The 13,542-nt window shown below is 38.1% G+C and overlaps 1 protein-coding gene across 2 annotated transcripts in view; it reads left to right on the top strand.

Moving 5' to 3' along the window:
* ARHGAP15 (Rho GTPase activating protein 15) overlaps nt 1-13,341 on the top strand; it is a 617,448-nt gene extending 604,107 nt beyond the window's left edge. For both annotated transcript variants that reach the window (XM_082395825.1, XM_082395826.1), the window contains one exon: nt 11,179-13,341. In XM_082395825.1, coding sequence (XP_082251951.1) covers nt 11,179-11,362 — 184 coding nt within the window. In that variant the 3' untranslated portion in view covers nt 11,363-13,341. The remainder of the gene's footprint in view (nt 1-11,178) is intronic.
* The last annotated feature ends 201 nt before the right edge of the window (nt 13,342-13,542 follow it).

The following is a 13,542-nucleotide window of genomic DNA, read 5'->3' as shown; positions in this document are numbered from 1 at the left end:
ATGAATCCTGACTTTGCATATTGATAGTATTCCTTTTAGTTTTATCTAACACCACAAGGCAAATATTTAAGTTCTATATTTTCCACTAATGTCTCATAATTAGGTGCCTTATTCTGCTTGGCCTAATTAGTGTTGATCCACGCACAGCCCCCAATGTTCTATATAAAATGTTACCAGCACATACTAGTGTTTTAACTACCTTATTGGACAAATTCCAAGTAAAGAATAATAAAGTCTTTTTTTTTTTTTTTCTTTTCTAAAAATACTCCCAACATGTAATACATTTCCTAGCCTTTCTCCCCTAAATCCAGGGCAATGTCTTCCCAGGATGGTGATATTATCCATGGTTATGGGTTGATCAACAGAGCTCAGGGAATAAAAATTAAGACTTGTTTTACTGCTGACATGGTCAAATGTGAATGGCTAAAACCATTTTAAAGCTTAAGAGAAAACAGCTAAGGGAAACCATAGCTGAAACTCTCAACCAATCTCCACAAATAGTGCATTTCTTTTCACAGTGAGAAGTGAATGCTCTCAGAAGTTTAAAACACTGTGAATCTGGAGAAAAAGACAATATGTATTAGTTTGGTTTTTCTTCCACCTGAACACCCTTCTCATCCCTATAAATATATCCTTGGATGTGAGTTAGGTGATTAAAAAATCAAAATATGTCACCCAAGACTTGTGCCGACTTTCTGACTCACTTCTCTTCCACGTCTGCCTCAGGCCTCAGGCCTCGACATTAAGAAACCCCTTGATTTCAAACCCAAAATTCTTTTTTTTTTTTTTAAATTTTATTTATTTATTTATTTATTTATGGCTGTGTTAGGTCTTCGTTTCTGTGTGAGGGCTTTCTCTAGTTGCGGCGAGTGGGGGCCACTCTTCATCGCGGTGCGCAGGCCTTTCACTATCGCGGCCTCTCTTGTTGCGGAGCACAGGCTCCAGACGCGCAGGCTCAGTAGTTGTGGCTCACGGGCCTAGTTGCTCCGCGGCATGTGGGATCCTCCCAGACCAGGGCTCGAACCCGTGTCCCCTGCATTGGCAGGTGGATTCTCAACCATTGCGCCACCAGGGAAGCCCCCAAAATTCTTGAATCTTAGTTATTTGTGGAAAGAATATCTATCTCCCAGAGTAATAAAGATCTGCATCTTCATCTAGGTGCTACTGCCACTTTACATGACTTTGATCAAATTATTCAATCTTTCTCAGGCTCCTTTTGTCCATCTGAAAATTTTCCTTCCCATCTGAAAAAGAAAAAAATGGGAAGATTCCTAATGTATATTAAAGTTATCATGATTTAAACAGCAAAGTGCTAGCTCAGAATACACACAGAAATCATCCACAGAGTAAAAATACCAGGTGTGTGTGTCTGTGAGTTGTAGGAAGGTAGCATCACAAATCAATGGAGAATGGCGATTTATTCAAGGAATGTGGTTGGGGGAATCAGCTAGCTTTTGAAGAAAAGGAAGATTGAGATTACCATCACATTTCAAACAGTAAAATATACTGAGATGAATTAGAGGATATGAAATGAAATCATTTTTTAAAACTAGGAAAAAATATTAATGACATTTATCTGATTTATTTAAATGGATGAATTTTATAATAACAAAAACAATGATAGAAATTCCAAAAGAAATAGTGCTAGATATGACCACACAAGATTTAAATAAACAAAATTAGGGAAAAAAAGAATTGGGAGAATATAAGTACAACAAAAGTAATGAAGTATTATGCATCTTAATACATAAAAAACTCACAAATCTATATGTACAAGGATGTTCATTGTAGCATCGTCTGTAATAGCAAAAAATTAGAAGCAACCTAAAAGTCCATCAGCAGGGTAATGGTTAAATAAATTATTTCCATATTATGAAATGTAACAGCATTTTTTTAAAGGGTGAGGTATTTTTATATGTACTGACTTGGAAAGATTCCCATGATATATAGTTAAGGGGGGAAAAAGCAAATTGTACCATATTATGTATTTTTTATCTCATTCTTTTTTAAAAAGAAAAAATATATATATAGATAGGTAGATGGATAGATAGAAAAACATCCAGAAGGAACACCCATCTGTTAATTATAGTTATCATGAAGGAGTTTGACTAGAAAACCAGAGTATTTTACCTTTTTATTCTACATACTCCTGATTAGCACACTGTTAAAGACTACGTGTTAGTTTTGTTACACAAAATAAGTAAATGGATTAAGTAAACAAATAAAATGATATGCTCTCAATAGGAAAACGGCAGGTGATATGAACAATTGTTCACAGAAGAAAAAATCCACATGGTTGTTTTTTTTTTTAACTTCTTCCCCATTTCCTAACTTCAAAGAATCCTAAATTCAAACAATGACAATCATTTTTCACCTATCAAGTTAGCAATTATTTTAAAAAGAATAAAACCAAGTGATAATAATGCTAACAGGACTAGGGGTTGTCATGTTACATATCCCACGTTATCATATTTTAAGAAAAGAGAACCCATAACTTAATCTAGCGCGAGTTCTCAAAGTGTGGTCCCGGGACCAGTTGTATCACCTCTAGGAACCTGTGACAAATGCATATTCTCAAGCCCTTCCCCAGAGATGCTGAACCAAAAATCTGAAGGCGAAGTTCAGCAACTTGTGTTTCATATGGTTTCCAAATTATTCTCGTGAATGGTAAAGTTTCAGAACCATCGATCTAATTGTTACATTTCTACTATTTTACCCTGAGGCAGGGTTTCTCAACAGCAGCACTATTGACATTTTGGGCTGGATAAATTCTTTGTTTGGGGGACTGTCCTGTGCATTGTAGAATGTTTAGCGGCATCCTTTGCCTGTACCCACTAGGTACCAGGGCAACTCAACTCCCCCACCCGACCCAGTCATGTCATGACACTCAAAAATGTCTCCAGACATTGCAATGCCTAATAGGGGGAGTGGGAGTGGGTAGTTGCCCCTATTTGGAAACCACTGCCTAAAGACATACTCCAAAATGTGGAGAAAGAAGAGTGCACAAAAAGATTTTTTAATACATCAATTTCACTTATACTAAGAAATCATAGGGTACAGCCCATTCTGTCCCATATAAGATAATGAGTAAAAAATATATACTACTTATATAAAACATGGGAATTGCTCATGATAGAAGTGAAAAACGTTGAATACAAAATTATATAGAAAGTATTTTCTTGAATATGTATGTAAATAAATTACTTATACATTTATACTAAATGCTGGCAGTGTTATTCTCTTGCTCAAAACCCAAGGTTGAATTCCCATCACTGTTAGAATTAAGTCCTAAATCCTTACCAAGGCCCATGAGTCCGCCCACAGCATCTCCTACCTTCACTGCCTCACTCTCCTCTTCTCTATTCTTAGAACCACCCAGCGCAACTTCACCACTGGGGCTTTCTACCTACTTTTCCCTGCCTGGCGTTTTCCTTCCCTTGGTTTGTGCACATAAGCTGGTCTCTGCCCCAGCGTCCCTTCCTTAGAAAGAACTTCTGAGCACCTTGTCTGCCACATGTGCACTTTCCACCTCTCTACACAGTGGAATAATCTGGGGGCTGTATTATCTACAGCCAGCCAGGCTCCACTCATTCTTGGTAAAGAAGAATCTCTGGGGATGGATTCTAGGCCATGAGAAACTTTTAAAAGGCTCCCAGGGTCAGTGGAAGAACCACCACTTCTCTTAGTTTTTCTTGAAGTACCTCAGTGCCTGAAATCACACCGTATACTGATTAGTGTATTGTTTGTTGTCTGGTTCCCCCACTAGATTGTATGCTGCACATGGGCAGGGACTTTGTTTTACTCACTGCACCATCCTCAACATCCAGAACAGCGTCAGGCACCTAGCAGGTGTTGAGTAATAGCAGGTCTACTGAGTAACAGATTTTTATGAATGAATAATGGGTACCTTGAGTTACTGTTTACAGTTGCTGGTGTGGTTTTTTCTTTACTATACTTTACTAAATTTTCAAATTCTAATAGAATGTATTACTTTATAATCATAACAAAAGAAATTAAAGCTGATTTTTAAGTCTACCTTTGAAAATTGTGATATATTTGAAGCACAGTGATTAGCACATAAAAGATATTCAACAAATAGTAACTACTGTTAGTGTTCCTTTTGATATTATCTACTATGTAAGGCCTTTGGCTATGATATCCCATTTTATCCATGGTTGTTATCACCTTATAGAATACATATTCCAACCAGAAATAAGCCATTTTGAAGTCTATGGGCTAGTCACTTTTTTTATTTTATCACTCCTCCTATCTTATTGTTCTGAATATTGCTTTAAAGATACATTAGACTCTCCCTGTAATGGCCAATCAATATAAATATGAAACAAGTGAATAATTGAAAATGTTTCAGTCTTTTGCAATGAAATCAATGCAAAGAGGGTACTCAATAAATGCAAAGAATAAGGCCATGTTACCTGTGAATGTGCGACTGCCATATAAAGTACCTTTTCCATGATGTGCTTTGAAAGAATTACATACACATAGCTTTAAAGATAATTTAAAAGCAAAAATGTCAGAATATAGCAGTAATTCCCTTTTAGGAGGATAGTTTTCTTGCTTACTTTGGAAAACAATAATAATATGATATTTAAGTATAAAACTGAAGACTTTACAATTAGTTTAAATCAATTAATTTATAAATTTGCATATAAAAAAATGACTGAATCATCAGTGAATGACCACCTTGAAATACATTAGTATTAAATGCAAAAACATTTGTGAATGCTCTTCTGCTTTTGCAATATTTGAAAAATGTTCTAACATACATCCAATGACTTTAAGGGAGAAGGTAGAATTCCTGCTAAGTCCCCAATCTTTAAAAAAAAATAAAAAGGCCAGTGTAGACAGCAGTATAGTTTGTGCAGATTGAGAGTAGGCAAGCATATGGTTAGCATGGACCACCCCCACCCCCAAAGTAGTTATAGCACATAGGAAACATAAGTTGAGCACATTGAAAATTTATTCTATTTTTAACAGCCTCTCTTCACTGAAATGGTCAAAGTCACAATTAACATTTCACATACAGTGGATGAGCTGTATTTTGCAAGTGTGACCTGATGGCAAAAGTACGTTTACCACCGCGCTTTCCCCATTCAAGTTAAACCATCCTAAAGTTATGTGCGTTGGAAAATCACAGCAATCCAGAGATAGGGAAGGGAATATTTTTAGTACACCTCCAGTAACCTGAGGCTTGTTCTGCAGGCAATTATGTGGCTTTCTACTTCCTTTCCAAGTCACTATGGTAACAGCAAAGCACAAACTTAAAAGGAAGTTTGCATCCATATATCTGTTTGGAGCTGGACTATTATTAAATGCTTTGGTCTTATTAATTCAGCATTAATTTTTAGTTTTATAGTAAATCTCTCTTTCATTTTGAATCATTTGGCTGTGATTTTAAGCAACTAAGAAATTCCTTTGAGTTAGCAATTCAGCTCACTTTTTGAAAAACTTAACCCAGCATAAGGCTCTGAGGATTTTTTTTTGTCTGGGGTCCAGCATCTATAGCTCTGGATTATAGATTGTTTCTAAAATAATCTAAAATTGATGGATCATTGCTCCGTCCATTTGGGCCCAACAAAAAGTAGCTCTGGCATTTCTTCTCCTTCTTATGCTGTAAACTGTATATCACCTTTTTGATCTCTTGCCAGAAAAATGAATTCTTACCCACTTCAAGATTTTATAAACTTGAATTTACTTAGCGGTATAAGAGTTTCTTTTAAAATGAACACGTATCAAGTGCTATTCTGCGAACAAATTCATAAAATCATAATTATTTTTGTCAGGCTATTTTAAACTAAGCAGTGTTCATAAATTGCCTTTTTCAAAAGAGTTGCAGTTTGGGGTCTTTTTCCTATTAGTCAAGCATTCACAGGCACTAAACTTTGAGCTCTTCATGTTGCTGCAAATCACGTATCTTTGCTATAAGGATTTCTTGGGAGTAATCTAATGGTGAGTAAACAAACATGTAGAAGAATTTCCAAATATTGATCTAAGATCTAAATGTTTTTGCACCTTCTTACAATCCATCAATTTACTGTATGGTAATCTCTCAACCATGTCTCTGCTCTCACCTTTCTCATTCAGACGTGGTCTTTTGCCTTTTGGCCTTTGTTTTGTCCTAAAAAGGGAGTTTCTTTCATTTCTTTGCTGAAAACAGGTTAAATTGTAGCTCAAAATTTACAACACTGTCATGGAGTTTAAGGCCAGATGAAATCTAAGCCCTACCAGAGGGGTGGAACTTGCCAGAAATGACCACAATCTGACCTCTTTGAATTAGCTGCTACGGAGTTCTGAAGCCTGGGTGGCATAGGAGGGTAAGATCCGTAATGTTTCAGACTCAGTAGATCCTTAGCAAAGCACACTAGAAGTAACATTTCTTAACGTATGCTCCTCATTGTCTCTCAAGGAAGAGGATCCACAACATGCAAGTAAGTTAAGGAACACAAGAGTTACCCAAAGATGAACAGGGTTAGTTTTCTGCAGGACTTGTCAGAGCCTTTATTATGCTATTGTGCATTGTAAATTTCCAAGAAAGAAGAATGGCATATAATTTTCTCCAAAACTTTTCTTACTCCAGATTGCTATTTTTGTGAAGTATGTCACAGAGATGGTGTTTTGCAGAACTCACTTTAGTGAAAGCTGTCTTGGAAGTACTGCCAAACCCATAGTAAAAATGTATTTGGTTTCTGAATCAGATCCTCCCCTCCAATAATACAACTCAACTGCATTTTAAGCTACTGGAAGTACAACTTACTGTTTCTGAGAGTTTTCCATCTTACATACTAGATTGCATTTTTTTCCATGCAGGGCTTTTATTTCTTTCAATAGCCTCTATTTCTCCTCTACATATGTTTTACTAGTTGAAGCCTTCAGAAATAATGACACTTGCAATGCCCAGCTAGTCCCCACAGTGAGAGTGGAAATTATGATACCCATTGATCTGAGGTAAAAAACTGAGATTTGAATAATTTTGTAGGATTGTATTCTAGCTATATTTTGACATTGTGGTTGACTACTTATGTGGTCCTAAATCAACCACTTAACTATTTAAGAGTCTGTTGAGGTACAGAGGAGGTAAGTTCACATTTGAATAGTGAAGTCTATAACAGCATGAATACATCCATAACATCATGAATACATTTTCCAGACATCCCCAGTTTGGGAGCCTTCTTTGCTAGAAATATCTATCACCTCTCTTTACTATAAAGGGGTTTAATCTAATGTGAATGTTGATGTGAGACTATTTTTGCCTATCTACATGAATCATATAATTCGGTAGTTGGTGACTTCGACCCCAAAATAGTCTTCACCCTCAGCGTCTTTTCTAACCTAAAGATTGATTGATTTCTCAATATACCAACTACTGGTTGGTTGATATTCAGAACATAAATTGCCAATGAAATACACACACACACACACACACACACACACACACACACACACACACAGGCAAACGTTTTGTAACAGATAATAGGCAAGAAAGCATGCATTCTGTATAATACACATCCACATTTTCTTAACATTCTTTCTTAACTACATTTGATTTTTCTAAAAGTTATTGCAAGTAACTTAATTTTCCCAACTTGGAAAAAATTCCAAGCTGCTAAGAAAATTTAACCTGCAGTGATGCAAATATAACAAGAATACAAGACTAAATGTTATTTGGTAAAATCTACTTGTAACAAGATTACTTGAAAGCACCCATTAGTTAAAACTGGTTTTATTAAAGTCACATGGAGAGTGTGCAGAGAAATGGACACAAATAACACGGGTTGAGATGGCATGAATGTTCCACATTTACACATGCAGAAGAGCTCAAAGTGAACACTTGTCCATGGGAAATTTAGGAAACTGATGAATTGGCAGAAATCCATTACAGGAGTCCTCACCCATGATCCACTGGCCAAGAGAGAGAATCCTTTCCCTGAGGGGGCTCTGACAGCCTGCTGTAGCCTCCTACTCTTCACTCCGTTGAAACTCAGCCTTGGTTTCCTCTAGATTTGGTCCTGCTCTGGATTCTCAGATCAGGAGTTTTGCTGAGCAGGAAAAATATAAAGAACACTGGGAAAAATTAAAAATAATCTAGTCCCATTTCAGCCTCCTTTTTCTCCTCTCTCAGCTTGAGTCCCACCAGCTATATCTTTCCTGTATGCCCTGGAGACCCCTCCAGTCACCCCAGTTCCTCCAGATACCCTAGACCTCTTCCAACTTCTACCCCCATAATCTCCAATAATGACAGCCACGACTGTCCCCTCCAATAATCAGCTCTTGGACGTCCCTTGATTTCTAGCCTCACCTTGAGTTTGACACAATTCTGGCTCCCAGCTACCCCAAATCTCATTGTTCCTGCTATCGACTGAAATTATAGCCATTATTAACTAGGAAACTATATCTCCCATCATCAATCTGTCTTGAGGTCACCCCTTTCCACTTTCAGTCTCCCTGGACTCCAGGTCCTAATGTTCTTCTTCTTCCCTGTTGGCCCTATATCAGCCATTCACCTTCATACTTGAATAGGCTTTTGCTTTTAATTTTACCTTCTTCATGCCCTGTGCCTTCTGAGCCCTGTTCTCTGCTAGATAATTCTTATCAGCTTAGACCTTTGCTACCTATGGGTAATGTTTTTAAAGCAACTTTTACCTAATAGATAATTAATTGATCAGTTATGTTACCTCTCTCCATATTTGTTTAACAAATTTTTAAATTATTATTGTGGCGTAGTCAATGAATGAGTTAGTAACCCAAAAAGGTATTACTTTAAATCCAAAAGAGAAAAACTGTCTTCCTTCACAATGAATCATACAAGTGATTTTTATAATCAAGAGGTCTGGGAGAGGCTCAAGAGAGACTTTTAGCCACGGTAAATAGGTGTGTTAAAGAGAAGCAAAGCCCCACTCCATTTGTGCCTACTCCAGGTTAGGAGAGTGTTTTAAGATCATTCTACAGACTTTTGGTAAATGTAGTAGCAAAGTGGCACAGTTTCTTACATTCCAAAGGAAACTCTAAACTTGAAGTCTCTGATAACTCACTGATACTTTAAATGTGAGAATCCCTTCCAGAAATGTAGTCATGCCAACATTACTCACAGGTACAAATGCTTTCCATTTGAAGGAGAAGAAAAGTGAAAATGGGAGGCAGAATATCTTGAATATTTAGTCCAAGTTTAAGAGTCATTTTTCCCACAATAAATCCATTGTAACCAGGCTGTCAATCACAATGCTACTGGGAGGAATAAAACTCCAGACCCTCTTATGGAAGGACCTATAACCATGTGGAGGATGGCAGAGTGACAAGTCAGCCCAGTTATTAAGCATAGGAGCCATAACACACCCCAGGGCAATGATGTTTCCACGGGAGCTGCAGCCCACCTGCCTGGGTCTGAGCCTCAGCTCTGTGTGATATCAGGCACTTTGCCGCTCTTGGCCTCAGTCTTCTCGTTTGTCAAAAGGGCTTAAATAATAGATACCACCTCATGGGATTGTTATGAGGATTAAATGAGACCAAAAAATTGCTTAGAATAAAATCAACTATATTTCAATTTAAAAATTAAATTAAATAAAACATAAATAATAGGGACTTCCCTGGCGGTCTAGTGGTTAGGACTCCGTGCTTCCACTACGGAACAGGGGTGCGGGTTTGATCCCTGGTCAGGGAACTAAGATCCCGCATGCCACTGCGGCCAATAAATACATACATACATACATACATACATACATACATACATACATACATACATACATAAAATTGCTTAGAATAATACTTGATTTTGCTTGGTTACTACTGATATTGATCAGGTCAAGGACATCTTGCTGACATCTTGTGCGGAGTCACAAAGTGAAGGCTTTGGCTCCTTCTCAGTCTCTTTCAGGAGAGAGAAGGCATGAGTTCTTGGTCACAGAAATGGTATGTCAGAGATCTGGGTTTGTGGAGGGATGGAAAGAGAGCAAGTCTTCCTTCCCCCTGCCTCCTCTGAGTGGGGACTAGGTAGGCCCACACAGACCAAACACAGAGTCCGCTAGAGCTCAACCAGTGCCCCAGTGGGCTCTGAGACCGGATGCCCCACTGCCTTGCAGTAAAGTGTTCTTTTGCCCCACTTCATTCTCTGAGCTTATATTTCCCTTGGGTCGGGGTTCTGGAGGAATGCAGAGTACAGTATTTCTTAGCACCCTGTCCTTCCATGTGCTCTCCCTATTTCCCTAACATCACTAAAACCTAATTTTAATATAAAACCAAGGAGGTTTCAGTGGTGAGAATAAGCATTATTTTTTTTTTTATTTTAAAGTCTCAATTGATAGGAGGGGGCTTTATTTTCTTTTTAAGAGTCCCGTGTTGAAGCAGGCAAGACGTTACCAGTAATAAAACCACATCCTAATGTTTCATTGGTATTCCAGCTCTCCACAGTCCTCACATAAGCAAATATTTCTTTGATTCCAGTGGGACTCTTTTCCTGTGCAAATACTACAGGCTTCTGCATTTTATTGAGATGTGAGCTAAATTGAGTAAAATGGGTGGGGACACTTAGAATTTCGTTATACACCTAAATGTCCCAGAACCTACCCTCTCTACAAAACATGTTGGAATTAGCATTTGTCAGGAATACTTTACTCATGCTAATCACTAAAAACTTAATTATTTTTTCGGTCCTTCCATCATGAATTATGTATCTATTGTTCTATTTTTTGTGTGTTTGGCTTCTTATATATTCTGTGCATGTCTCACCTGTTTCCTCCATTGACTATAACCACTTCACAGGTTGAATCTTGTTAACTCTCCACAGTAATTTTTGTCATTTTTGCTAATTTATTCATTCATTCATTCCACAAACATTTATTAAGCACCCACAGTGGCCAGGTATTATGGGGATAGAATTCTCCCCCCAAAAGTCATAGGTTCTATTTCCATACAGTAAAGCACACAGAGTAGAAGATTAAATAATGCTGTGGTATAGTTGTTTTTCTGGAACCTGAATTTTTTTTTTTTTTTTGCTTGTGTTGCATTCTGTGTTTTGCCAAAGCCAATCACTGCCCTTATTCTCCTTCTTTAAGTTGAAATTTAAGGAAGAAAAAGGATTCAAGAGCACAGAACTTTATAATTCAAAAGTAGCCACAATTTTATTCCAACTCCAATGGGTCTTTTTTTTTTCTCTCTCTCTCGCCATAGGATAGTGGCCAAAGCATCCAAGAACCTCATGTCCACGCAAAGCCTAGGCATTGTATTTGGACCCACCCTTCTGCGAGCTGAAAACGAGACAGGGAACATGGCGGTGCACATGGTGTACCAGAACCAGATCGCCGAGCTCATGCTGAGCGAGTACAGTGAGATCTTTGGCTCGGAGGAAGACTGACAGACAAGACGAGTTACTATGTTCACATCTGTCTCGATGCCTAATATTTTTACATTTCTGTAAACATATTTCTGAAATATTTTTTTCCTTTCAAGCGACAGATGCCTCATTTTGTGAAAACTTAATGATGATTTTGTGTTTAAGTTCCAAACATTTGAATAAAATAGTTGACAATATTTGCCTATATGTGTTCTACATTAACCCCTTCAGTGTTGTGCCTTCCAGCACTTCTAGGCATACATTATGCATGCTCCATGCTATAAAATAGTGTGCGGAGGACAGCACATATCCAAAAATAACCTTAATTCGACTCCCGGGCATTGGATGTGTGGTTGTGTATGTGTAGACATGTGAGTGAGTGTGAGTGTGAGTGTGATTGAGAGTGTGGGTATGTGTCCACACAGGTGAGCCTCTTCCCTACCCTGGCTGCCTCAGGCCTCTGCCCATACGCCCACGGGTACACGAGTAGAACCAAAAGAGGGGAGAAGGCAGAAGTGAATACTTTTTAAATAGAACAAAGGAAATCAGAATCTCAACCAAAATAGACGTATTTCCTCTTTCAAGAACCTTTTCGTTAAGTGTAAATCTAGTCTAGCTATCCTTGGTGCTAGATGCTGAAATTTACAAATACATGTTGAATGGCATTTTTTCTGAAGAAAAATGGCAGTTCAAAACATTTGCCATTGGATATGTTTTTTTTACATATACTATTTGCAGTCCCATAAACACACTGTCTTATAAATTAGAAGCAAAATTAGTGCCCTGCAATTTTGATCTTTATATTATACAGGAATTGCATGACTGCTCATTTTTAATGTTAACATCCATTTTGAATCTTCATCAAACTGTATATCTTCCTTTTCCCTGGCTATGTCATTTTATGTAGAATTTTTATTATGCTTCTGAGGATGCTTTATTGGTGAATTACATTAAATCCATCTAGAAAGAACTTTTTTTTAAAAAGGCTTTTTTTTCATATGCCCTAAGGATTATTTGACTGGACTTGGATTGCTTTATCCATTTGATGGTTAATTTCAGTTGTCATGGATAAACAAAAGGGTAACTGTCTAGAATATATCAAACATTGTTTTATTTTGAAAACTGTGTTCTAGCTGAACACATCTCATAGCCGGTTTTGTGAAATTATTCTGCTGATAAAAATGTAGACTTATGTTTGACAGCTTTTTAATCAAATTCAAACGGAATAAATAAAGCTAATCCAGTGCGATAAAGAGTAAGTCTCGTTATCGATTTGTTCATAAAATGAAAAATAAAGCTTGTAAATAAAACACGTGAAGCACGGATCCAAGAGCAAACACTTAGAGCAATAAGGAGCTCAGAGGCCTGGGCTGTCTGCGTGCGTGGGGTATACGGTGGAGGGAGAGCGGCTGCTCGAGAGACAGCCAGATGTGCATGCAGCTCCAGCATCCACGGAGCTGCCCGAGGAAGGAGAGGTTTCCCTTACCCCTGTCGAATGTCTTCATTTTGGCAATGGCGCCAGTAAGTTGGCTGATGGCCAAGAACACAAGCGACCACAATAAATGCTGAAGTGTGGTTTCATGGAGTGGGACATATACAAATACCACAAAGCCAAGGAAAGTCACATGAGGCAGAACCCCATGATCTAAAGTTGCTGGTAGCAATGAGCTAACAGACTTGCAGCTTTAAGCTCTTCTTTTATTCAGAGTTGTGCTTGTGCCTTTCAGAAAAACATGGAGACACGAAACGAGAGTTTCTGGCATTCAAGTCCTCCTCGTTTCCACGACATTTCATATTCTTAATTAGGTCTTCTCCAAGACTTTCATTACTTCTCAGTAGTCCCCGGGTTTAAAATCTTACCCCTTCCCGTGTCCATCTTTAACGTAATTCTGGGAGCAACAGCCAGAGAGAAGAAGCAGTAGCAGCCACAGAGAAGTGGCATTACCTTCTCTGAGCAGGGGCTCACAGCCCCGTGCCTCTGCTGCTTTCCAGATGTATGATCTTCAAAAGCAGCAGCCTCTTGATTTCCAATCTGATGGGATTTAGCCTTATTCAAACCCCAGCTGCGTCCTGTCCCTGCCTGCTAAGGGCATTTAATCAAAGACTGTGTTTCCTCTCTGGAAGAAGACCATTCCAAGGTGCCGAGCCAAAGCGCCCATCACAGGATCTGACTTATACACGCTAAAGACGTAAAAAAGTTT

This window comes from Balaenoptera borealis (genome assembly GCF_965194805.1).
Source record: "Balaenoptera borealis genome assembly, chromosome: 6".
Classification (NCBI taxonomy): Eukaryota; Metazoa; Chordata; class Mammalia; order Artiodactyla; family Balaenopteridae; genus Balaenoptera; species Balaenoptera borealis.
This window is presented reverse-complemented; position numbering and strand designations above follow the sequence as displayed.